General features: G+C 41.1%; 1 protein-coding gene across 2 annotated transcripts in view; it reads right to left on the minus strand.

Annotated features, from left to right (window-relative positions):
• zbtb16a (zinc finger and BTB domain containing 16a) overlaps positions 1 to 26,643 on the minus strand; it is a 137,900-nt gene that overhangs the window by 7,018 nt on the left and 104,239 nt on the right. The window contains exons 5-6 of one of the 2 annotated variants that reach the window (XM_006785089.3): positions 10,306 to 10,476; positions 1,910 to 2,080 (exon numbers count right to left, since the gene is read on the minus strand). In XM_006785089.3, the coding sequence (XP_006785152.1) occupies positions 1,910 to 2,080; positions 10,306 to 10,476 (342 nt within the window). Of the gene's footprint in view, positions 1 to 158; positions 2,081 to 10,305; positions 10,477 to 26,643 lie in introns of those variants that run through there. The other variant, XM_035905341.2, reaches the window with a different exon arrangement.

Genomic DNA, 26,643 nt, shown 5'->3' on the forward strand with positions numbered 1-26,643 from the left:
TTAAAACGAATATACATGGAATATTATGCCAGCAGTTTTAAAGTACATGCAGAGGATAATTTAACATATACTTTATTTGTTATTAGTGTAAAAACTGTGAAATCCACAATTCAGCTCTTAGTACTTATTAGAGTGAGTATAATGTTCTTTTAGCCGGTAGAAATATGCTCAAAATGACCCAAATTAGAGAATACGAGAGTTATAAGAGACTCTCTAAATCATATCACCTGTTTACCTGTGATAAGAACCAGTCAGTGCAATCAGAAGAAGAAAAAAATTCCAGGCGTATTTACTTTTATAGAATATGATCTAATCAACTAATCTACAGCACATTACAAGAAAATACAGCTGACGACACTGAGAACTCCTGCAAGTGTCATAAATCATAGTGCAACACTGCTTTCTTGCTGTGGGGGCTGCTATATTCCAGAGGCACATTTCAATTCAGCAACAGCAGCCAGCCTAAATGTGCTAATGATTTGAGTGATGGCACGGAATAATCCACCAGCGCTCAAGCCGGCAGACGCAAATTAGACATGTAAATGCTGACCTTTACCAATGGCATTTGAAATGAGCTGTCGGAAGTGATCTGGCCCAGCGCTCGCTGTCACCTTTCAGCTAGATCTTTGCGCATGTGTGCTGCGAAACGTCCGACTTTGTGCCTCTGCTGCCCAGCCCGTCTGCTCCTTTGAATCCCCGGTTAACCTTGACCTCCACAGGGGCCGGGTTACGCTTCCATTGAGCCAATAAGCATAAACACAGTGTTGCAGGCCACGCGCTTCTTTGTAGCAGTGTGGACACCTGCATGATGTTGATATTGATAACCAGACTGTAAACAGGGTCGCTTCAAATAACCAGCTAATAATGAATTGCAAATAGGGCTCAGGTATTGATCCGCCATTGGCATTTGGAATGTGTGGAGAGGACAGGTCGGGGAGGGGTTGGGTTGCCAATGTCGATGATTCATCAAGCAGCTCCCTTTTGTGCGAGGTGGCCTTTGACTGTGAGCTTGTCACTTGCTCTTGTTATCTGCTGTTGCTCTCCAGCTTAACGTAAAGCCCCCCTCCCCAACACAAAAGGCGAAAGGGTGGATGGGGGGGAAGCCAATTATTGGACAGGCTGCCTTGATAGTGTGGCTTAACAGCTGGTTTATTGAATGGGAGATGGGAGGGTGCTGCTATGTGTGTGTTTGAGAAAAAGGGATGGTGAGGAAGCATAAACCTTTGGCTGTGTGCCATCCTGGTGAGCACTTGTGGTATCCTCGCTCACTCTGCTACGTAGCACGCACTCATTCTCCAGGGCACCTAGCTTATCACTGTGTCAACATCTTTATGGGGCTCTAAATATACTAAGATCAATACAAAGTCTTCTGAGACATTCATCTACTGTATCTCAGCAACAACGATATTCATCTGGTTTGGTCTGCGCCTTGCAACTTGGATTTTCTAGAAGAGAGTCCTTTAACAGGCTCCCTCATCATGCACCATATGTTTTAGAACATCTCATTACTGCAGTTTATGCTCTTTCTGCAAGAGAGGTGAGCAGAACTTAGTACAGTAAAAGACTCAAAAGCAAGTGTAAAACACTAGTCTGGCTTTTTTCACATAGCTGCTATCACCTGCAAAATTAATTTGTTAACATATTGTATCTGAAATGATCTGGCATCCATTGTTGTCCTGCCCAAGTTTGGGGGTCACTGGGCCTCTACAGACACCAAAACATTTGTTAACTGAGTATATATGGAAAATGTTGAACAGGAAGTTCTACAGTTTCTTGCTCTGAAACAAAAAGCTAAAGTTGTTGTGATGCTACACTGTGTTGCACACTATAGATTTTCATTTTCTACCGCAAACAAAACAGAATCAAGTGAGAAGAAATAGTTCCGAATTACTTATTTTGGTCACAGTACCTGTGTGCACACGGTAGTGGGTTTCCAGCTGGTGCTTGAGGCTGAACTTCTTCCCACACCCGTTACATTCATAGGGCTTCTCTCCGGTGTGGATGCGCTTGTGGCCCTTCAGCGTGCTCTCATCTCGGAAGCAGCTCCCGCAGAACTCACACTCAAATGGGTGGTCCCCGGCTAAAATGTGGAAAGAAAAAATAGGACACATTCACACAAACTGCTGATGACATCGTATCATAAAAAGGCTAAAGACTGCACTGGTTGAGCTCGTGAAAAGATAGCTCGAAGGGTTAATGACAACTGAGTGCAAATGACAGCACCAAGAAGCTTAGGTTTTGTCTTTATTTACATGTACAATTCAAACAATTCAAGTGTTACTCTAGTAACTGTGACAAAGAAGAACGTCAAATGTCTGAAAATAGCTTCCACCTTCAAAAAAAATTAGTATGCTACTGGGAAGGAAGCCGCATTGCAAAATGTTTTACTTTATCTGATTATTTTGTCGGGGTTGTGCACAATGCAAGAGCAGCATGCAGTATCTTCCAATGCGTAGCTACATAAAGGCTTTAATAACAGCAGACAAATATAACCCATCTTTTGTCTTTGTCTACAAATCACCTGCGCTGTTGTTTTGCTTTGTCCAAACCCTTAAATAATTGTAGCCTGTCATGGCTGCTCACCAGCCTCGAGATGTATTATTGACCATGCAGACCCAGTGTCACAATGCACTAATGGATCACCTAACTAATGTGCAAACCTAGGATAAAGAAGTGAGTTTGTCATCACGGAATCTATTATCCTTGGATATATATGTGTTTAAGCAGACCCAAATTCAGGCATTTGTCTTTAACTGGTCTAGTCGTAGAGTCCAAATTACTCTGCATCCTCGATCACTGCCATGTAGCCGGTCCTAAAACACAATATTTGTATTTTAGACAGTGTGCCATCATCACGGTTAAATGACAATGCCTAAAAATGTAAATGAAGATAAATGTACCATGTCTTGACATTCACTGGCAGCATGTTGACTGGTTTATATTAGCCTCCTTACGCCCCGTCTCCACCCTTCCTTAATTTTTCCTTAGATAGCATCATATTTCCTTCCTGAGACATCGCAGTTATTGTAGGCATCAGACTGCTGGCGGTTGTATAGCATGCATGCTTTCAGAAATGAAAATGATAACATTCTCCCCCTCATGCTGCCACTGCACAGGTCCCCACAGGGCTGCTGTAATGCATATTCAGATGTCAGTGATCAGGGATATTATGATTTGCAGGAGCCTCTCACCAGCAGTCCAAAGACTAATTGTATTTCCGTGTTTGATGAGGGGCTGCTTCTTGCGTCATTTGCTTCCCCCCAGTGTTACACTCTCCATCCAAGTAATGTTGTGGATATTTATTAATGTATTTCACTCTACCGCTGCAGGTTTAAGTCACCATCAGTGACCTATGCCTTTCATTATCTGCCTGTCCAAGTAGCAACGTGCCAGAGAATAAATTGCATTTCTCGTTATGTGCTGCTACCACTGCCCCGCTGTTAAGAGACTATTTCACTTCCACCCTGCATATTTTATTTGAGATTTTATGTATGCACATAGAGTATGCACACATGTAACCGGTTTATTTAGAAGGAGAGACAAAGAAAGGATGGGAAAGGAATGTAAACTGGATACTCTTTAAATGTTGATCACGTGTCGGGTATGTTATACTTTTGGGGAGGGAAATGTTTTCAAAGCCTTCTGATGCTGGATGCATTCCCATTAAAGGGAATGCTGGGGATTGGAGGGGGTAAAGGGGGAGGGATAAAACTGAGACAGGGATGGAGCAGGGGATGTGGGTGTATATGGTGGCAGTGGTGGGGGCTGGGCAAAAATCAATAAAAGTGACAGTCTTTATTTGTCTGCATGAAGTTATCAGTGGCTCCCGCTGTAAGACATTGTGCTCTTTCTAGCGTTTCAACCACAGCAGAGATCACAATCCATCACAGAGCTCGGTGGGCTTGCACGACGCTGCAAGAATAATAATTGAGCTCAGATTCACCTGCCTTTAATTAAGGCCTCCGATCAAACCAGCAAGTGGGATGCTAATACTCGAAGAATGTCTGTGGAGGGCTATTTACGTTTAGATGCGTGTTTCTGTGCTAACATATGCTGTTGGCAAACATCGAAAATCTTCCATTAGTAGGAAAGAACTTGATTCGTTTGATAATATAATAAAGGATTTCTGCACAATACAGATTTCTACACAATATGTATTCTGTATGTTTGTGATGGTGAGTTAGTGCTATTTAAATTAAATTTGAAAACACAATAAAGAGTTTTGGAGAGTGTCCATGATCTCTCTTATAGCTTTGTAAATGATCTGAAGTCTAGATTTGGTTTATAAATCACTTCAATTTAACCCATTTACACCGACTTTATCTCAAGTTACTGTAGACATTTATGCAAATCGTACAAAAAATAACAGCAATAAACAAAAAGCAAGAAGAAAACAACCTCAAAATCATATTTGACAACAATGCAAAACAAAAAAAAATTGTTTTCCTATACCCAAGCACACAAATCGATGCTACAGTTACTGCGCTAAAGTAAGGGTGCCTCTGTTAGTCTGTGCTGGCTACAACTGCTTTAGCTATATATAATGAATAGACAACAAATATATAATATTCAGGCTTAGAGACCCAGTGTAAATCTAATTAAGGAGCTTCTGGTATCAGCAGAAGCTAAAAAATAACCGTGGTATAACATACAGAGGGGTTTCGGTCTCACTCAAGCACCCTGTTGCTGGAAGCTCATCACGCATGTTATCTCCCATTGCCACTCGGGGACGCCAAAGTGCAAAGTTGCACTGCAGAGTTTTATATAAGTCGGACACAATTCTGTAATCACATTGTGAGAATGTAAAGGAGCAGACAAGGCTTCATTTTGTCAGGATATATTCTCATGGGAGGCGGAGAATAATAGGAACACGTCCTCCGTCCATCCCAAATCTGCTACTATTACTTCCCCCATCTCTCCATCTTTCCATTCTTGCTTTCCTTTTTATTTTCTCTCCATTTCTCCATCCCTCTGTGGTGTGACCACATGGCAGGGACGCGACAGATGAGGACCCGGCAAAGTGAGGTGGAACCACAGCATGGTGACTGAACCCAAGGGTGCCCCCGAGCATCACCACCTGCGTCTCCTGACCCCTCCTCATCACCTCCTTTGACACCCCAAAGGACTGCTGAGGGTTCCTGTGCCCATGGGCACACGGTGCGTGTTCATTATATACGGTAAGAGGCTGTAAATCACCAGGCTCCATCACTGCCAGGACCAGAACTGCCTCATTCTCTCTCTCTCTAAATTCAATTCAGCCCTCTCTCGCTCTCTCTCTCTTTCTGGCTGTAGCACTATCAAATACAGCTGCGAACACAAAACACCCCGCCACAGCAGACAGCAAATTGGCCCAGAGTTAAAAAAAAAAAAAAAAAGGAAAAAAAAAACAGACACTTACACACAGACAGTGCACAACAACAGAATATTAATGAAGGTCTGGTCTGTAAAGAGAGAGTGTGTATGTCTGTGTGCATGTGGTGCCGGGGAAGAAAAATAACACAGCTGCTATGACTGCCACTTTTTATGAGCCAACATTGTGCGTTTGTGCGCGAGTGCTCGAACCTATACTGTACTACATGCGCGAAATAAAGACAAAAATAAATTAAACAGATAGGCAACATCGCAGTAAGAATGTGCAATAGGATGTTAAGGGGAGGTAATGAAACCGCAGGTGGAAGGAGGAAAATGAAAACACAGTGATGGAGGCGAAAAGAGAGATGGCAAGATTAAGATGCTGAAATAAACACCATTAAATCAGGTTGTTTTTTTTTTCCCTGCTTCCTCGTCCTAAACGGTGATCCAGTGTCAAAGCCCGCACCAGCAAGGCTGCGTTCAAAAGATAAAGCTGCAGACAGGTAAAACGAAGCACGCGTAATGAATGTCCATAAAAGTGCTTTTGCTGCTTTCTGCTGTCAGCTGATACAACCAAATGGTGAGTCAACAAATAACCAAGTAATATCTAGAATGCTTTGTATGGAAGATGAGCTGCTATTGTCTGTCCATAAAAATTAAGGTTGAATACCGGGAATTGAGGTTTTGGTATTTACTGGGGATTTTTTGTCAAAACTGAGCCGTGCTTCTGGGAAAATACCTGCCAGGAACCACTGTGTCCATGATACATTTGTGTGCTGGAAACAACTGTGCGCGCTGGAACAAAGAGACCTCATCCAAACCTCATTTAGCACACAACTGTCACACCTAAACGCCAAAGTCTGCCACTGAAAAGCCATTATTACGGTAATATAATATGGATCAGCGTTTCTCCTGCAGTGTTTTGTTTTCAATTACTTTCCATGTTTCAGTGTCTGCCTTAAGTCCAGATGAGAGGAAATACAATTTTTCCAGGTCTGAATGAAGCGGAAGGCTAAATCTGTAAGAACAGCACCCCTCCGAAAACAACAAAAACAGATCAACCATCACTAAATCAGAATAAGAAGAGACAAGAAGAATTAATTAATTTTGTGATTTAACTTGGCATATAACTAACTGCTTTTCCCAAAATTAGAAAAACAAAGAAAAAAAAAAATGGCGGCATGTGAAAGGTTTTTCTCCTCCCTTTGCAAAGCAGGTTTTGTCAACAGGGACACTGTTGTGCTGCTTTAATATATAATGCAAGTGTAATATAATATAATATAATACTTATATGAAAATATACAATGATGTCACAATTATTATAATATATGCTTTTTTAGATTTAAATTTTGGAGTTTACATGAACCAAAATTCATGGTGGAATTTTTTTTATTTTAAAGCAGTTTTTTTAAGGAATCATTTTTAAAACGAGAGAAAACCTATAGAGCCGAACCTTCATTCAAAAAGTAATTTACACATATCTCAGATCTTAAATTTAAATGTGTTCAGTGATGAGTCTTTATTAATCCAGACAAAATATGACACCAAATGGAAACATCTCTTAGTCACTACTTCCATTCATCAAAGTAATTAGTTAGCAATTACTAAGCACTGTTAGCTTTTGCAATATGGATAAACCGTCTTTGATAGCGTATGCCATTAATCAGCATTAATATGACAACGGTTTTGATGTTTTTAGGACCAGATTTAAAAGTATAGAAGGAAGAGCCGATGGTTCCCATTTTATCTGCTTTTTGGCGCTTGCATAAAGCTAACTTGAAGTAAATAAATAAAGCAAATGCACATTACTGCAGAAACTTTGGTTGGTTTAAAGATTTCCTTTCCAATACATGGCAGCTTTCTTTATGCAATTTGCTTTTAATCACTCAAAAGTCTTGAGCTGAGCTGTCTTACAGAATCCAGATGAGAAAAGATCCTAGCTGATAAGAACATACAGATGGACATAATTTATTTACATTTACAGACTTACATTACTGCAGCTTAGCCTCTAGGGCTACATTCAGACAGGCTTAACGTCTAATTTATCTTTACAGATAGAGCCCTGTGCGTGCTCACTTAATCTATATTTCTTTTTGATTGGAATATTCTCCTAGAAAACACATGCACAAAACAAGCGAGGATGGCACTTTAGTTAAGGTGTAGATCTAACGTTTGATACAAGTGAAAATAAGTTAATTAGGGCGTTATTAATTGAATCGTTTCCACATCTTAACCCAACCAACCCTTTTATGGGTTCTGCATGTTTGATGCATCCTATAAAACTTGAAAACACAACATTGATACATTAAGGAACAAATAACAAAACATAAAGAAAAGAATTAGACAAAAATCCGAACTTGAACTTTGCTAGGTGAGAGTGCACGTGTCTCTGCATCACATGAAGGTAAAGTTATAAGGCTGATTCTCTAAGGTGGATACGCTGTCTAGCTGTCTGTTTTTAAGCACTATTTTTGCCTCGTTACCAAGCAAAGTGTGAATGAGATTATTAACATCAAAGTGTAAATGCAGAGGAACACCATGCCTCTACTTTTTTTTTTTTTTTTTGGAGGGTAAATTAGACCTATTTCTGGCGCCTATGATGGCTGTGCGAGTTGCTGACTTTATAATCCCCTGACAAAAGGCTCTGCATCATATTTAAACGATTGCTTTCACGGCTGGCTCATTGTGATTTAACACACGCCCACAGTGGGATGAGGTTCAAAGTGGCAGGAGGCTGCAAAGTCTCATCTGCAGCTCCACTGACGAGCTGAGGTGACATTTGCGTCGCCCGGGTGGGCAGGTGGATCAGAGACGCTGCATGTGTCCCCTCCAATGTCTGGTAGATAGAACAGATGCGTGCACTGCTACTGTACAGGCGGCTCAAGCAGCCACGTCCGCCTCCCCCCCCTCCCTCCTCCGCCACCTCAACCCCCCCGGCTTCTGCCACCATCACACACTAATGGTGTATTCGCCTGACTTGTAAATAGGGCCGACTGCTCTCATCTCACTGCCTTTCGTTTCAAATATTTATCCGTGAGCCGGTGAGCTAAATCGGCTCTGACAGTGAGACTGTTATTTAAGGTCGCAGACAGGCGGCTGGCTAAGAGACAGAGAGAGAGAGGGGGAAGGAAAAAAGCGTCCATCCCCTTGCCAGTGAAATGGGATTCATTTCCATGTGTTCATATTCTGTCATGGCTACGGCTTTTTTCTCTTTACTCTGAATAGCCGCATCCGTCAGGCTACCTCTGCTCCCTCGCAAAAATGTATTAGTATCCTGGCCTCATCTCAGTAGAGAGCCAACACCGTGAGTATTACAAGTTGACAAAAAGGGGGGGGGGGGGGGGGGAAACAAACAAACAAACAAAAAACCCAACAACATCAACAACAAGAAAAAAATAGTTGCTGTAAATACAGTTTTTGTGACTGCTGCAGAATTCATTTTGTGTTGACCTGAATTAATACAGTTTATTCAGATGAGCAAAAGCAGCGTAACAGGAAAGTGGTAACATAATTCACTCAAATTTGCTAAAAACAAAACATGAATTCTTTATTTGCAAACCTATAGTTGTCGATGGCAACCCTGCACTGGCTGTGCTGTACTAGCTACCCTATCCCTACGTGTTGTTTGAGAATGAATTATAGTTTATTTTATGCTAAAAATGAACTCAGATGACCTGAATTACGGGACACTTTGCTGGACATTATACTAGCCTCCATTAAACACACACAAAAATTAAGAATATGTACCGTTTAAGTGGAGCATCAGCTGGAATAATAATAAATGTAGATTTTATGGAACCACAGGGACTGCACGTCTGTGGTCGAGTAGGTGTGGGCATGCACGGTAAATAAAACGGAAATCTGGCATCAGTATGAGCTGGGTGGAAAATGTATTCTGCCATTATTAATTCCTACTAATCATTTCTCCAATAGTCAATACTTTGGTGATTACTAGGGCTTCCACCTTAAAGTCCATTTATCTACATACACGTGCTCCGCTCCTAGCTAACTGATAAGAGAACTGGATATCTGATAGGGAGTGATACTGTCACTACCATTCATATGGGTCTATGTACCTTTCCATTCAGGGATCCTATATGTGATGTGGGTCCTTTGTTGTATGACGAGCTTAAATATGTGTAAGTTTCATGTATGTATCGTATTTGTTGCCCTAAAGAAAAGGAAATAAAGGCGGTGGCATCACTTCTTTTACTCTCTCTTATCACACCCAGTTGTCCTGGACAGTGAAAGTTAAAACTCTCATCCTAAAGTAAACACACAGCAGCTTTTGGACTTGGAGAAACCTTAAAAAGTAAAAATACAGACTCTGTGCACATGATAGCATGTCATTCATGGAAACTACTTAGAAGTTAAAGATATCAACTACTTGTTAGTGCGCAATGCCATCCATTTTATTTGAAGGATTTGAGTTGTTTTTGTTAAATACGCTAAGGAAATGAATCAAAAGGCTAAGCTGTATAAGTGGACTGATTTACCAAAACAAATGGCTGCAGTTCTCAGGTCTTCGTGTTTCATCTACTATATACTCAAAGTTTTGGAAGGTGACTGTTACTCAGCTAGGAATTACAGGGACTAGTTCTGGATGTGCTTCCTTAGCATTAGGAAGGAGGTGGTTCAGACATCTAATTATGATGAATCCTACTTTTGGAGGTATTTTGAATTAAAATCAGGGCAGACTCTAGGATACAGGAAAAAAGAGCAAAGGGATTACCTTTCCGACCTGGTGTGGGTACATGAGGATTGCCCAAGATCAAACAGAGAATGTATTATGGACTACTGCACTTAATTTGTTACAGCATTCGCATATTCCGGACCAAAGTCTTGAGCTCAAAAGAAAAGGCTGGATATGAATAGACAGATAACGCCCCATGGAACATCTCGGCGAAATGATATTGCCGCCTTATCACCACAGCGAAGGCGGCTTTCACTGACCTGTGTGTGAGCGTAGGTGACGCTTGAGTGCAGTATGGCTGGGGAAAGTCCGGTTGCATTCGCTGCAAATGTAGCTGCGAACTCCGGCGTGGACTTCCATGTGCTGCTGCAATGCTGTCTGGGTCTGGAAGCGCTTCCCACAAAGCAGGCAAAAGATGGCCATGTCCGAGCCTGCGGAGCAAAAAACGCCGCAAGTTAATTCGAGGCAAACATTATTTATTAAAAGTCATCCGACCTCCCGTTTCTTGACTTGTCGCATGTCTTTTTGTGTATCCATTGTTTTGCAATTAAAGGGATGAATATGACCTTATAGGTGCTTGTGTTAAAAAAACAACAACTTAGATCCAAGTTGTGCAGTGGTTATTTCAGGAAAAATAAAGCACTGTCACTACAGAGCTATTCAGTAGCACTTCAATGTAGATCCAGAGTGACAGCCAAAGCCAGCTTTTCTCAAACCAATCACACACGGCTGTGTATCCTTACAGTGATTAAAATACAGGATAACAACACAGGTATGATGTCGAGAACTTTAGCACATCAAATTTTAATGAAGAAAAAGAAAAGAACCCAGGAAAACAAAAAACTTTTTCACAAGTGCACGTAAAAAAATACTGTATTTATAGGATTAAAGTTGCATGCAGCATTCATGTTTTAGGGTGGGTGTGTAGAAAGATAAAGATCTCCTATGCAATACTTCAATCGAATCTTGACTCCAGCGAGCACTGTGCATTTTTCTCCAGCAGAGATAAAGAGCCCACAAACACAGCAGAACACACGCGCACACACACAACCACGCACACACACACCCAACTGCACGCTCCTTTGAACACACTCCCTTCACACTTTTTCAATTACCAGGCTGGGGAAAACTCTGGGGAAGGACTGAGTGTTTGGAGCTCAGTTTCTATTTCATCAGTCAATAACACATCTTTGGGGCAAAGCTGACACTAATTTAAAAATCTATGAAGAGCAGCCCGCCTCATGTTCATAACCACTGGAGGAGGAGGCGGGCCCACGACAGCCTCCACACCAGATCAATCACTGTCTCGGCTGCTCTACACGCTAAAGAAGCGGGATGAAGGGAGGGAGTATATTGCTGGAGAATGATGATAGGAGGAAGGATAGAAAAGAGTTGCTGGAAAGCAGGTAAAGAGAGGAGATTTCGGTTTGTAGCAGAAGAAAGTGACGCTGAAGAGCAAAGCGAGGAAAAAAAATTCTCACTTTGTTGCAAGTAGTGGAGAAAAAATAAATATTGACAAACCTTTCCCTTCTGACTTTGGGACTGTCTCTATTTCTCATTTTTTCTTGTACATGAAAGGAATCAAGCTTGTCTACAGGAGTGTAGAGTTTTCATTAACTCCGTGGAGAGCACTCATGACTGAAAGCCCGAGGTACTAATCTTCCAGCCCTACATGTGATGTCAGTTATATTCATGCTCCTTGGAGGATAACTCCAAATGTGCTGCTGACCAACTTATTCCCAAACACAGGGCAGCGTTTTTGCAACCTTTTGCTTTTTAATTTTTCCGAGCATATTCATGCCACCTTGAGGATCACCCTTTGGAAATTAGCCACTTCTTAGCTCAGAACATCTATTTCCTGAACAATGGTGAGGAGTAAGAACTAAATATGCAAACTAAAAAATGCAACTACATCTAAACTTGCTTGCTCTTTTTTCAATTCTGTCTTCTTGTCCCCTCTGCGTTTATCAATGAAAAGGACACTGAAGAAGCCAATGAATGCCTATTATTGCTTTTAGAATCGCTTCAGGACATTTCAGGTACGATAATAGCTTTAACTGACAATCCAGGTTTTAGTCACTTCTCACCTTTTTCTACCTCACTCCTCCTTCTTTAGCTTGTAATCCATCTAAGGTCTGGCTAACTCAGTGATCCTCCATAAGCACAATACTTCTTCCTTTAGGCTATATCAGATCAATCACAACATTCAGGGTTGGACTGAATATGTAAAAATAATGTTCTATTATTGAAAGAAGAAACTAATAAAAGGTGTAAATGCACAAGAGGTGAAATGGGCATCAGAGAAAATGAGAGAATAGTGGACTTGGGGGTAGGGTTGGGTGGAGACTTTGGCCAAAGATCAAGAATTAGAGGGGAAAAAAAAGGTTTTGGAATGTAAAAGGTCAGCAGACCTCTGACCTCAGGTTTAGGCCAAGGCATGGTGGAAATCTGAAACCCAGATACCAACACACACACACACACACGCAGACAGACACACACAGAAAAACAAAGCCGTGGAACAAAAAAGTGGAAGCACCGCATGAAAAACACTACTTTGAAGTCAGGGCAGTTACAGTGGCGCGGCGCATTATGGTGAACAATATGCATCACCAAAGTGTGTATCAACTTTAAAAGAGCTCTGACAGTGACTGCTTTTATCAAAAGCAATACAATCTAGCTGAGAACACTGGAACAAAGATGGTTAGTACAAGCAAACCACCAGAAAGTGATGGACGTTTAAACATGCTGCTCTCTAAACGCCACGCAAGTAAATAATCAAAAATGACCACATATTTATGCAGTTTTTGAGCTTTCTGAGCCTCGAAGAGCTGCTATTAACTAATGTTTCAGGCATTTTGCCAACACTAAAGCATCTTATTACAACCCACATTTACATGTAATTGCCATCTCTATTCATTTGAAGATACAAAGCACTTTAGTGCCTGTTGTAGCTCCGACAGCAGCAAAGGAGGAAGTCCAATTATTTTTGCAGGGAGGATGTTGTGTTGGGTAGATGAATTGATAAGGTTACATACATTTGTATTGCAGATCGATATTTGTTGCGTAGTTAATGCCGTTTCTTCTAACCACGACCATTCCTAGAATCCCGCATAACAACTGCATATTTACTACTGCGGGATCACACAAGGCCCCTAGACCTTAAACTAATTATTTTAAGCCAAACCATGTGGTGTTTTGTACTTAAACCTAACCAAATGTTAGCAATGTTGGCAAACTAGAGCACAGAAATGATATATTTTCCTGTCAATATGTTTCTATGGATCTCATTGGAGTGTAGGAATACACCAACTACAGTAAGACTTTCTACATCCTATGTTTAATTAAATGTGGGGAAAAGAACTAGAACTAGTTCTAGAACTTTAATAACAGTAAAAATAACATCATAGAAATAAATGGTTGGACTAACCAGCCAGTACAGAAAGTCCATCTAACACCAGTAAGTAAAAAAAAAGTCTTTAAGACTTTTTCCACAAACTGCACGATACATCCCAGATCTTTCACCTATGCTGCTGAGTCTATGTACTGTAGGAAATTGCTTCCTCCTTGCTATCGTTTGCCCTCCTTGTCTGCAAAGCACAGTTTGTAGCAAAGTGCTAACACTGATTACTGTTAGATAAAATTAAGCGGTCCAAACTTCAGTACAGGGAATAATTGTGTGTTGCAGTAAAGTGAGTAAAAGGCTTGTCAGCTGCTGATAGATGAAGAGAGCAGTGGAGAGATAAAAAAGGAAGGAAAGGTGGGAGAAAGGTAGTTGACCCAGGAGGTCCATTACAGTGTAAAATTGAGTCAGCCCAAAGTGACACCTGAAAGGAGGAGCTGTGGAGCCGGAGCGGTGGAGGGTTCTTAGTCTCAGTCCTGTTTGGCTGTTTTGGAATAATTTACCTCCTTTAACCAGCCTCTCTACACTTCTCGTGCCATCTATTTATAAAGGCTTGGGCAGTTTGTGGCTGTTTGTGTGCGGGGCCGCAGCAGTGCCGGTAGTATCTTAATGGGCCTGGAGTGGCAGGGCTGCTGTTATTTAAGTGGGGGATGGACACAGGCTGGTAATGGAGAGGAATACCCCGCGATGGGAGGTGACAGTGGCCGGATGGGCAAGGAGCAGAGAAATGGCCTGTAGCTCGATGCTTGCCATTGAGGCTGGCGCTTCCAGCAGCAGCAGGGTAACCACCCACCACTCACGCACCTATTCAGAAAAATTATCCATCTTGATTAATGGCCTCAAAAATTATCAGAAATTCTTACAGTTGTCACCTGCATAAATCAACAAGAGCCGTCATCACAGGTGAACTGAGCTGTAGTAATCTGAAGGTCGGAAGTTTTAATTGTTTCAGTGTGTTGAAAATAGTGCTTGCATGAATGGGTGCAAATAGGCGAATGACACATGTTGTATAAAATACTTTCAGTGCTCGAGCAGTGAAACACTATATAAGAATCAATCTATTTATAGGAGACTCTGGCTGGGACGTTGTATGAAGTTGCCTTTTCTCCATACGTTTAGCAAACCACAGGAACTCTGCTTCAGACATGTGGCCTCTACTGGAAATACTCTGGATTAGGCAAGGGTGGTTTGAGTGTTTGATACTGGACGCATGGTGCTCATTCATTCTCTTCAGAGTTTGCTGCACTTGTCTCACACGTGCAGACATCACACTGACTTTGCATCAGAGGATCTGGCAGGTTAAAGGCAGTTTTAATGTCTGATCCGGATAAAAGGGACATTTGCATTCTCACAGCTCTGCAGCTCCGTTGGGTAACGTCTAGAAAAGTTCAGATCTGAAGTGCATGTATGAAAACAGCTTAAGACTGTTCCTATAATTCTAGGTTATAGGTTCCACCACGGTGGCCATTTGAATTAAATGTGGAAGTGGACAGAATGCAGCACGATTGAGGACCATCAGGATCTCAGTACATTTTGAGGACTCTAAAGCTTGAAGAAATGGATTTTGACGAGTGGTAAAATGTAACTACACACCTGAAAATCTCCACGTACACCTCAAGGTGCTGCCACTCACATACTCTACATAACAGCAGCCTATGCTCCTCGATTAGAAGCTTAACAGCTACCTGAGATATTTGCAACGACTCGCAGGCGTTTTTCGAGACGAAGCATTAAAAGTCCTTATGCTGGTTTAAATCCTTTCTGAATGCACGTTTCCAGGACTGTAGCTGAGAGAGTTAAATGCGTCCTGACTGTGGCCTGCAATGCAGCGTGCTGAACAGAGGAACTGCCAGAGTTAATGAGGCAGAGAGCAGCGGGACCTCAGCACAAGGTGTTCAATCACAGGCCATTACCGCAGCCCTCAACCTCTGTTACTGCTTGCTCTTGTCAATAGCAATCTATAGCAAGCTATACTTTATCTATACAGAGGGCAGAATAGTGACTAAATGTAGGTGTCTGCATCCTAGTGCGCTAGTATTAATTGGAGATGTCCCAGTTTGAGGCGTAATAACAGAAACATGATCCCAAAGTCATAGTCTCGATAACGAGCGTTCATACCTGATGTGGAAATAGAAGTTTGAAAAATGAATGCACCCAGCTGTCAAACATGAGGCTTAAATCCTGAAAGGCCAGTGAATAGACCCTTGCTTTATTTACTTCTTTTACCTTCAAGTGACTTCTTTTTTGTGGCCTGGTCAAAAGGAAACCACACTATTCTCAGGAGCATTTGCTGTCTTAGATTCAGAGTCACAGATTTTAACTTTACCCCCCTTTTAGCGCCTCTGCCACACGGACAAGCGCATTTGAATAGTGACGATCAAAAATCACCCGCAAATGACTCAACCTGACTGAGCCATTGGGAGCAGTACAACCGATCGCTGACACTTCCCCGGGACGTGCTGGTTTGGTTTGTCGAACCAGACCTTTTCAGTCCGTTTCCTTACAGGAAATTAGCGGTAGGCGAATTATTCTCGGCATGTCCTGTTTAGTTGGAGTGACCATCGCAGCTGAATGTTTAGATTATTAGTACGCAAATCTCAGCGTCTTCTTTCATTTTCTTGCCTTGAACTATCGCTGCTCTACAGTACAACAGCATTCAGTCACAACAACATCCGTCCTACTGGCTGCTCTCCTATCTCCCACCATGTAACTGACAGTCTCCACAAACACCAGTCACAACATCCCCGCCTGTGCTGGCAGGACAAGGTGTGAGAAATCAAAGAAACAGCGATGTTCCTGCTGCTCTTTAGCTTTGTCAAGTGTTTGTTGTTCATCTGCAATCAGGCTTCATCGCGTATCAAGCCGGAGTCTTTCTGAAAAGGTCGCAGAGCACCTTTTTACCGCCGCCTCCGTGGGGTGTCACCAGAGATATGCATCTCACAGTGAATGAATAAATAAATAAGTAAATAAACGCCTTCTTTAATTTACTTTTTTTATGGACCGAAAGGGGTCTTTACATTGATTATAAAGGATATCCTTGCCACTGTGGGCAACAGTTGCCCGTCTGTAGCACCACCACGCGAAGTTTCTTCCAAAACACAACAACAAAAAAGGATAAGCAGGGAAAAAAAGCATCAAGTAAAAAGATGTAAGAATGTGCAATACTTGAAGATCTTACTGCTAACGCCAATGGATTTCTTTACAGTGTGCGGTCCTTTCCACTGTCTCAGGGATTTCCTCATTACCACGTAACATAATCAAAAGAGTGACAGACTCTTAGCCTCATTCAGTCGTAGCCACTGAAACAAACTGTTAGACATATGCTCCTCGGTATGATAACGATCGCTCCGACAGATGCTCAAGAAAACAAATTTGTTTTTAACACTGAAGAGAAAAATGGCTGGGGTTTCTTCTGCCAACTAAATCTTCAGAAAATGTTCAGGGGATCGATATTCATGTGGAAAACTGTTTGAGAGCGTTTCATTGCATCGTGGAGAACTGTACATTTAAAGTGATTGTGCAGTAAAGCCACCACATGGTGCTAAGTAGAAGCTGAAGAACTGCCAACACGGATGCAGAAATGGGGAAATAAGCATTCTGGTTAAGTAGTTTACATATTGTGCATTGCATCTGAATTACATCACTCTGCACACCCTTAGCAAATGATCTGTTTGTTGCATGCAAACAGTTTCAATTTGGCAAGAAAACATTCCTGGTGTAAGTTAGGACTACTTTATGAGTTTTTCATCCCCTGTGGTCTGTGCTACATCCTGAAATCTCCTCAGATTTCCCCTCAAAGAGCTGTTTATTCGACGTGTTAAGGATTTCAGCGTTGAACCTGTTGCTGCTGGAGACATCTCGTGTTTACCTCAACTTCAACAGACGCAGCTTTTCAGAATAATAACCTGTAGGTGAATGCCACGTTTGATATGCGCTTTTCAATCAGAGTATCCTGTTATCCAACCAGGAGCAGCACTCCCATAAATCCTCTTTTCTTAACTCACATTATCAGTATAGTTCCTCCCGTGTGCTTCAAAACGCAGATGCATAACACGAGAAAAATAAACACAGGGGTCTGGCATCTTCTGAGGCACCCCTGTGTTGTAGCGCGTTTGTGCATTCGGCACGAGAAAGAAAATAAGATGGAATGTTTGCGCTTCTGCTAATTCATTTAAAACACCTCCACAGAATTATTTATTGATCAAGCTGGAGGAGGCTGGAATGACTGCTGAAATGAGGCTTCAGGGGTAACAGAGAAAGGGAGCTCTACATCTGAATAAAACCCCCGGATTGAGGCAACAGATTTTAAAGTGGTTACTTCTAACCAGGCAGAGATTTCATGTTTTTTGGGGGGCGGGTTATCCGAGGTCATGAACATGCTTTGGAAAAAAAAACAAGATTTTCCCTCGTGTGTGGAAAAACAACCCTTTTATTAATTGAAATTAGCCTGTGGCGGTTCGTTCTGATGGACACTTCTGCTTCACCCAAGTGCAATGCCATAGCTGGTCACACAAAATCAATTTATTTAAGCCTCTAAAAACATAGAGAAGCAGGCTGCTAAACTAAGATCTGTCTGGACAAACCTTATTTCAGTGACTCTTAACTCGGGATTAGGAAACCGAGAGGCTGTCGATCAGCAAAAGGGTGATTAATAAAAGAGGAGGCATCGAGGCAGTCCTAAAAAAATAATCACCCCCGTCTTGACACTAGACGCAAGATGGATGGCAAAATATTATATGACAACGTTGGAAGCCAATGCTTTACATCACACCAACATTTATAATCGGAATTATACTATATATTGTTTTTTATATTGCGCTACCTCTAAGGAATATAAGGAAACTTGGAAAATTACAATATAAGAGCATGCAACTTAATAATTGGGAAAAATACAAAACTAGAGCTACAATAGTTTAGCTCAATTGCAATTAAATAGAACAAAACGAGTCACTGAAAACATTATCGCACTCATACGAGCATTTCAGTAATGACATGGGACTGCCAAGGAGTCCGTTCAAAGAACCAATAACTCGCTCACATTATTCATGCAGATGAAATAAACAAGAAATCAAAGTAAAAAGGCAACCGCTATTATAAGAAGATGCAACGCCACGCAGTCAACAGACCCTGCCCCGCTGTGTTTTGTTTTGTTTCGTCCCTTCCTCCCTGTTCCATCGGGCAGTGATAATTCACGTCGGGCCCGCAGCAGCGCTGACATTGTAAGATGAACTGCTCCCAGCTAGATTAATGCCACCAGATGCCAGGCGAGATGCCATATTAATTACCCAGAGATAATGTCAGCGCAACCATATGGCAGCTCAACTGCCCATTTAGTTGACAGGGAGAGGTCTTTATAGCGGTGCAAATTTCCTCATCTGCACAGCGTTCAGAGCCCCGCCATATTCTCTCTCTACTGTAGCAACTGGAGCACTTCATTACTGCTGCACATTATTGCTCAAATTTGTAGTGTTAGCTCGGCGTCTGCGGTGCGCTATGATGGACAATACATTGAGAGGGAGGCTTAATAAGTGAATGTTTTCCAGCGATCCGTTGTTACTTCATTTTCGAAACGTAGCTGTGATTAAGGCTCGCTAAATTGATACGGTTGGTAATAATATCCATATTTTCCTCATTATGAACAAATGAAAACACCTAAATCAGTATTGAATTTACCCTACTTCCAAGTACAAAGTGCTAATAAAGCCAGAACAGACAAATAAATGTAAAACATCTTATGCATATATATTAAAAAAGATCTGTTTTGCCTTTTTTAGACATAGACATAGAGTTTATTTAATCCCACACTGGGGGAAATTCACTTGTGACTGCAGCACAAGAGACAGGAAGAAAAAGTGAATTAGAGATATGTTAGATAATGAGAGAAATAGTTACTATACTATGTACAAATACACTGCCCCACTCTGTTGTTTACTTAATTTCACTGAGCTCTAATAATCTCATTCAAATGTACTATTTACTCTGGTTTGAGCCAAAATACTACAGTGACCCAATTAAAAAAAAAGATTTACTTGTTCATTGGAAACCAGTAAGCTTGTGGCTAAGCGCTGCTGTTGTGAATCTACCCTCATATAACATGGCTCTTTAAAAGTTTTCAGATCTTAACTGCACATCTCACCCACATTCACGAATCTCAAATCTCAAAGCCTGTTCCCTGCGTGACTGCGGTGGATATCAATTCCGAAAATGTCATTAGAATACACTTGCCAGCGTGTGTTTGTTTTTTTCCTCACCACCATGCTGACTGTAAAGATCATCAACGGCACAAGCTGGGAATTAATGTCAATGTGAAGAACAGTGGCACAGCCCTTTAACATGATTTACAGTCGCACCAGCGGGCCCTTCGTGTTGTGGACGTGGGGATCATTTGCAAAGATGGACAACGGTTGCCATCCAATCCACCCGGCCCCAACCACCACCACCACCACCACCGGAGCACCCACCTACCCCACCCTCCAATCCCCACAAATCCGATTTAATCAGACAACTTGTGCAGTGTGGCTTGGAGTAAGAAAAAGGATAATTAGTAAACAGAGGAGCTACTCGCCAGGCTTCATTGGCATTCGCACCGGGTTACTGTGTCGCATTTAAAATGCAGTCTGATGAAGTCTACAGAATCAAACCATTTGTTACTCCTATTGAGGAGGCTTCAGGCTACTGGCAATTAAATTGGAATTAGCGCTGGGGAATGAGATACGGCAGATTCATACCAAGAAGAGGAGGGAGGGAGAGAAAAGGAAACAGAGAGAATGCTCTGTCTGGACCTGGCTCTGCTCGACAGTGGGTCAGATCTGGAAGTGATTTGCTTTCCTTTATGTTTGTTTATTTCCTGCATGACTCCAGTTATCATTTTTTTTTTATAAGTAAAACAAATATACAACCCCGACTACTCGCAATTATTAGTATTATTTTTCTTTTTTACCTGAAGCAATGAAGTGATAAATATTCCTTCAAAATTCGAGGCTGAGAAAACGAACAAAAGAGTGACACATAATTAAGGAAATAAACATAAACCTGTTAGTGTATTTAACATCGAAGGGTTTGGACATATATGAAGTACACTGTGTTATTTTAGCAAATAAAACTCTGAGGGAGACAGACAAGAAACAAAGAGATGCCATTTGCTCTGCCACAGTTGACTGGGCACAGTGGAGCTCAGCATGGAGAGACTGTTGGTCCACTGGCAGAGGAAAAGAAGGAGGAATAGATGGATGGATGGAGGAAAGAGCAGGAGAAGATAAATGAAGTGGAAATGAGAGGGAATGGCTCCTGTGCTACAGCTGGCCCCGGCAACTTTCAGCCAGCCTGACCATGACAACTGGCTCTCCACTCCCCCCCTCCTCCAGTCAAGCAAGGGCCCATTTTCAACAGCTTGGGGTGTAAAACTAGTCAACAGCCAGCAGGGGCCAGTGAGAAGGCTCTAACTCCATATTTTAATTTCATCATATTTGATGAAAATGTGACAAAAAAACAAACAGAGAATTAGAGTCTGGGCATGGGAGCTTGTTAAGTCTTAATATTAACATTTTGGACTTAAATGTAGGTGAATGTTATGTTGGGAAGCTTTTCCCAGAACAAAGAAAATATATTGTAAGACAATATTTAATGATCAGAACTCAAACATGATTAAAATAAATCAGCTGATTCTTTACTGTGTCATCTGGATCTGGATCATCACATCTGAGTAAATTGAGAAAATAACCTGTGTAAGTTTAAAACTGTTAATTTTGAATTTAAAAACAGACTTGATCTCTTTGACGATCTCTCTGCTTCCTATTAAATATTTGGTTACACGCCCGAGTTTTATTTCTTTTACGCTATATAGCGGTACGCAATGTTTGCTCCAGCAGCACAGACCTGTACATGTAACGCTGTTAGCCAGTAAAGCCTTATGGATTCTGCATTAAATAGAAACACTGAACTTCATTTTTACCGCAACTCCTCGGTAATTACAAAAGTGAAATGTGCCATTAGGAGGAAAAAATAGGGAGATGATCATTATCATAGTAAAGTGTGTGTCTCCGTGTGTTTGTGCCCCTACATAAATGCACATATGCACTCAAATGTTTCCGTCTCAAGGTTAAATACAAAGATGCTGTTCAAGCGAAGTCCATTACTGCATGAAACCAATGAAAATAAATGACAGCATTCAGTAGGAGGTTCGAGTATCCCAGAGAGAAATTTGCGCAGCTCGGTCATTTGTATACTCGGTTTTCTCCACATAGAATGCTCAATTGTGTGTTTACAGATGAAGTACCGCATTTGAGTGCAGCTCTATTTTTCTCTTTAACAGGAAATGGAGACATTTTCACTCTAAATATATCAGTGAGTCTGTCGGCTGATGTAAATCCCTGTCACCAAGATTAATGATCTTGAATAAGAGGAGAAAAAACATGCCACCTTCCCCCTCTTTTTTTAAAAAAAAAGCACCTTAACACAATTGCCAAACGAGTATATTAAAAGAGTTCACGTTTGTACTGTAAAATGATGAATAAAAACAAAATAACTACATTTAATAGCTGATGAGAAACAAAGGCTTTATTTAGAGCTGAAGACAGAAAACAGCAGCTGTGCAGCACAGTTTCGTGCAAGGAGGGAAAGGAGAGGTGGTTTAAGGAAATTCCCAGAATTATAAATTTATGAATGAACCTTATACAATGTAAAAACATTCAAATCAAATCCATATACATGGTACTCTTCAGCTGCTTTGTTTTGTTGTTGAGATCAGGGGTCTTTGGTGGTTATACTATCAGCTCCAGGACTCCTTCTTCCACTTATCCCTGAAGATGTTTTCTTTTTAAGACTGTATGTTTGGGCTCATTGTCATGGACTACAGAAAAGATCTGAGATGGCTCGGATGTCTCCCTGATTGCGTGATGGATAAGAATACAAAAAGTCCTAAAACTTTACAGAACACGCAAACAAAGACAAAAACAGTTACCATAATACCGTCTCATTTCCACGTGTGTCCAGTTTCTGCAATGTTGTTTTCTAGAGGTCAACTATTCTTTCTCCTTGAACACCTTATAACCAGTACAAACAAGTCAGTATACCCAAGCAGTCTCCACAGCCAGACTCGTTGGTGTGTACCCAAAGCAGTGAATCCATTTACATGTATAATTAATTAAAAGAAAGCAGCAGCATTATCTGATTTTCATGAAAGATTATTTTTAGCCAGTTCTCCAGATATTAAATTAAACACAGCATCACCCTCTACGCGCTAAATAGAAATACAGATACACACAGAAGATTTTTCAGCTAATAAATTAGAAATGGTGTTATTAGGTGTTCATTGTCAAGGCTGAAACATCAAAATGTAAAAATGTGAATGGAAGATGCAGCTACAGTGAGCGATCTTGGACTGAGCATCATATTTTTGGATCACATTGACATGATGTCATATAGCTTTAGTTATTGTGTTTTTCTCGTAGATATTCACTCAATTAATGTTGGAAATATCCTGCTACAAGACTGGAAAAACTCCTTTTTGTCACTGATTGGTGTTAAACACAATTATGTAGCACAGTGTAAATTAAACATAAGGCTTTAGAAGTTTTAGGTATTCCATCTGTAGATGTTGTTTTTTTCCCTTTACATTAATTCAGTTAAAAAAAATAACTACTCATATCTTTAATTTTCTTTTTTTTTTATAATTTGTTTTATTTTTTGCTATTAATTGGGTTCCATATGAACAACGTGTGTATTATTTGCATTGCATATACTGTACAGTAATCCTATTTCTCAGTTTATTTACAGCTCCACAGCAAACAATCAGGTAAATGCAAACAAAGCAAGTAGCTGCTCAGATCACTGCAGCCATACAGCATCAGGGGGCTCATAAAATTAAAGGTACAGTCCATTAGGGGTGGTCTGCTTTGCAATAAGTATTTTCATAATGGCTTTCAGAGGCCACCAAAGTCTCCTTAAGCCTCCGCCAAAAGCTCACGGTGGATATAGACCTGTGCTATTGCTGCTAATTTCTTATACCCTCTTGACCATCATCACTTCCATTCTGTGTCTCTCCTAACAAGTGCTGTTATAACACAGGCTTTGTGTATGAGAGTTTTATTTCTTTTTTTCCCTTTAAACTAACTGTTTTGTCTCTTTATTATCTAAACTTAATTAAAGGTATGAAAAGCTTTTCAATTCACAGGACATGCTCCGCTTCCCTAGAGTATAAAAGGTTCTTGGGAGAGATGGACTGGTAGCGACTTACCCAACTCCATCCAAACCCTGTCAAACTCCCATCACCCCCCCACCTTTACCCCGTGTCCTGCAATGGAATCCCAAATCTCTCCTCGCCTTCCCAGGATTTATTCTTCTCACCGGCCATCTGGACAGTGGGGGCAGACAATGTAAAAGGAAAAGGGGGCTGGGTGACGGGGTTGCAAACCCACATTAGTCACAGGCTCTTAGGTTCCTCGACCCATACACACTTATACACACACACAAGAAGCTGAAGCCAAATGACCCCAGCTCCCCCTTACTTTCCCCCCCCCTCACTGTGGCTGCTGACACCGTCTTTCCTGCTGGACAAAAGGCTTTTAGCACCTCACTCTACTGTCCAAACCTTAGCGCGCATACACACACACACATACACATCCTTTGCAACACATACATGCTGGACAGGATGGAGTGTTTGTTTTGTTTTCTCAGACGGCCTGGGAAGAGGGTAAAGGAAGGGAAGGGTGAAACAAAAAGAAGCAGGAATGAGAGGTATTGGAATTGGTAATAGGAGGCTATCTGATGAATGTAACACAGGGAAAACCATAGCCAAATCGCTACTGAATTATAAAGGTATTAACTACAATGGGGATGGCATGCTTCTAGGGCAGCTTAATGTAGTTAACATAGGCCTTTTGTTGGGAATAGCAGAGGATGAGTCCAGGGGTGGAGGTTTGAGAGAAAAGTCACAGTGCACTACAAGCCTCCATTGTTGGGGAGGTTCACATTAAACATACATACTGAAAGTTTTTCCTTCCGAGGAAACACAAGGAGAAGAGAGAAGGTGATGGCTGTGCCATTCTTGTGCTGCAAAGCAGTCATCGGCATGCCGCAAGGAAGCGGCAGGGGCGATGACATCTGAGCCATCACCAGGAATGAAAGGCACAACAATATAATGGAAAAAAAATACTCGCCTGACACTCAAGTTCTTCTCAATGAGATCAAGACGCTGCAAAAAGGCCCGACAGAATCAACCAACGTGCCGTCATCGCAGCGAACTAAACAAGTCACAGAAAGTAAGCGAAAGACGGCAGCAAACACCTCAGCAGTGCACTGAAAGCTACAGATCACAAGAAATGCAACTGTGCGGCAAATTGCGCACAACATGAGCAACGAGGGCACGGACAGACTGAGAAGCTGTGGAAAAACTTAAGTAATGACGAGGAAACGGTAAATAGGAAAGTAACAACACTGCACCACGAGCCAAAACATAGAACATGTAAGTCATTTGTTGAATGAGGTGGCAAAAAGAGTCATTTCATTAGATGTATTAAATTGTGTTGGGCAAGTGAATTATTCATTAGAAATTATTTAGTTCCCAGAGCGTTGTCTGTCTTAAAAACAAAAAAACAGTTTAAACACAAAAACGAATCGCTTCATTCATAAGACCCAATTCCTACGCAGCCTTTAGAAGATGATGCTCACTTATGGTGATGCATTCAAGGGAAAATTTGTGATTATAGGTATTAAAAAAGCATTCAGGTAAGCTTACAAGCATCGCATCAGAGGCTAAATTTAAAACTCTAAGCACTTTTAAATATGCATTCATTAGTTCTTTTTATGTGTCCATTTCCATCAAACAAGAGTTACATTAGCTCGAAGCGCATTTAAACTCGTTTCCCAAACAAGTGGGGAATGAACGCAATAAAGGGTAGTGGAGGCAGCTGTGACCTTGGAGCCAAACTGCAAGCGGCCGACGTGACTTTGTGGGTTGGAAGAAAAGCCTTTATTTATAGATCAGCTGTGTGTCGATCAAACTCCATCGAGGGGAAAGCGGCGGCCGTTAGAGCGAGCAGGAAAAGAGTGTGCGTGTGCGCGCCTGGGTTGCTCGGAGGGTTGCTTTTTGAAGAACTAATACAGTGGTGTGCCTCAATCTCACTTAATTCCATTTAAAGGAAATTGATTTTGAGGTTGTGGGGATGATTGGGGTGTGGGGGTGGGGGGGAAGTGCTCAGGGTACTTCTCTCTTTCTATTACAATTGTGATGAAGTCATGGGCTTGTTGCATTTATTTGCATCTCGTGGTGGTACTACATACAGTAGTGTGCTGTTGTTCTATGATATACAGTAATAAGGGGGTAAAAAAAAGAGATGAAACTTTAATGATCCCTGCGGGGGGAAGTGGCTCACTGCAGCAACAAGTAGTAAGGGGGGAAAGAAAAGGAATATAAATATTAAAACAGAATATAAATAAGGATTACAGCTGAATGGGGTTATGCAGCATGTGAATACACACCATTGTTATTATCAACACTGAAACATGCTTGAAGACCACGGGAGAAAGACTGAATATAAGATTTCTTGCTGCAGAACAACCACCACTCCAGCGGCATGGAAACATACATCTGCTAAAATTCTTCCTAGTTATGTTTCCAAGGTGTTTTTATATCTATTTTTTAGAGATTTGGAGTTTGGATCAGAATCTGTGATATTTTTTTAGATAATATTTTAACCTCCTAGGACCTGGCGTCACATCACATTTCGGGTTGTCTAGATCAAAATACTAAATTTTGCTCTACAAGGGCCTAATATCCACTTACGAGGACATTAAACTGCCACTGTTCTATCAAAATTTAAAGCGAATGTCCTCTTATGTGGATCTCATTCTTCTCAGAAACAAAAATCAGATTAAAAAAAAAAAAAAAAAAAAAATCACGTAATTCTTTGTTTTTACATTCATCAGGTCCAAATCAGCACAAATAGCAAAGAGAAATAAAAAATGCATGCCATCAAAGAGTTCAGGACGAGAAGAGTTACATTAAACTGGAGGAATTCATCTTTAGGCAGCAAATTAAACTTGTTTATAACTATTTTTATACATTTTGTTTTAAATCTGAAAGCTAATCAGATTTAATTAAAATTCCATCACTTGAACTTTTAGAAGCAGAAAATTGTCAATCAGAGCATCAACACAGGGTTTTTAACACAGGACTTGACCAGTTTTTGTTTTCAGCAGT

This window comes from Neolamprologus brichardi, chromosome 10 (genome assembly GCF_056152115.1).
Source record: "Neolamprologus brichardi isolate AB-2024 chromosome 10, ASM5615211v1, whole genome shotgun sequence".
NCBI classification, from domain to species: Eukaryota; Metazoa; Chordata; class Actinopteri; order Cichliformes; family Cichlidae; genus Neolamprologus; species Neolamprologus brichardi.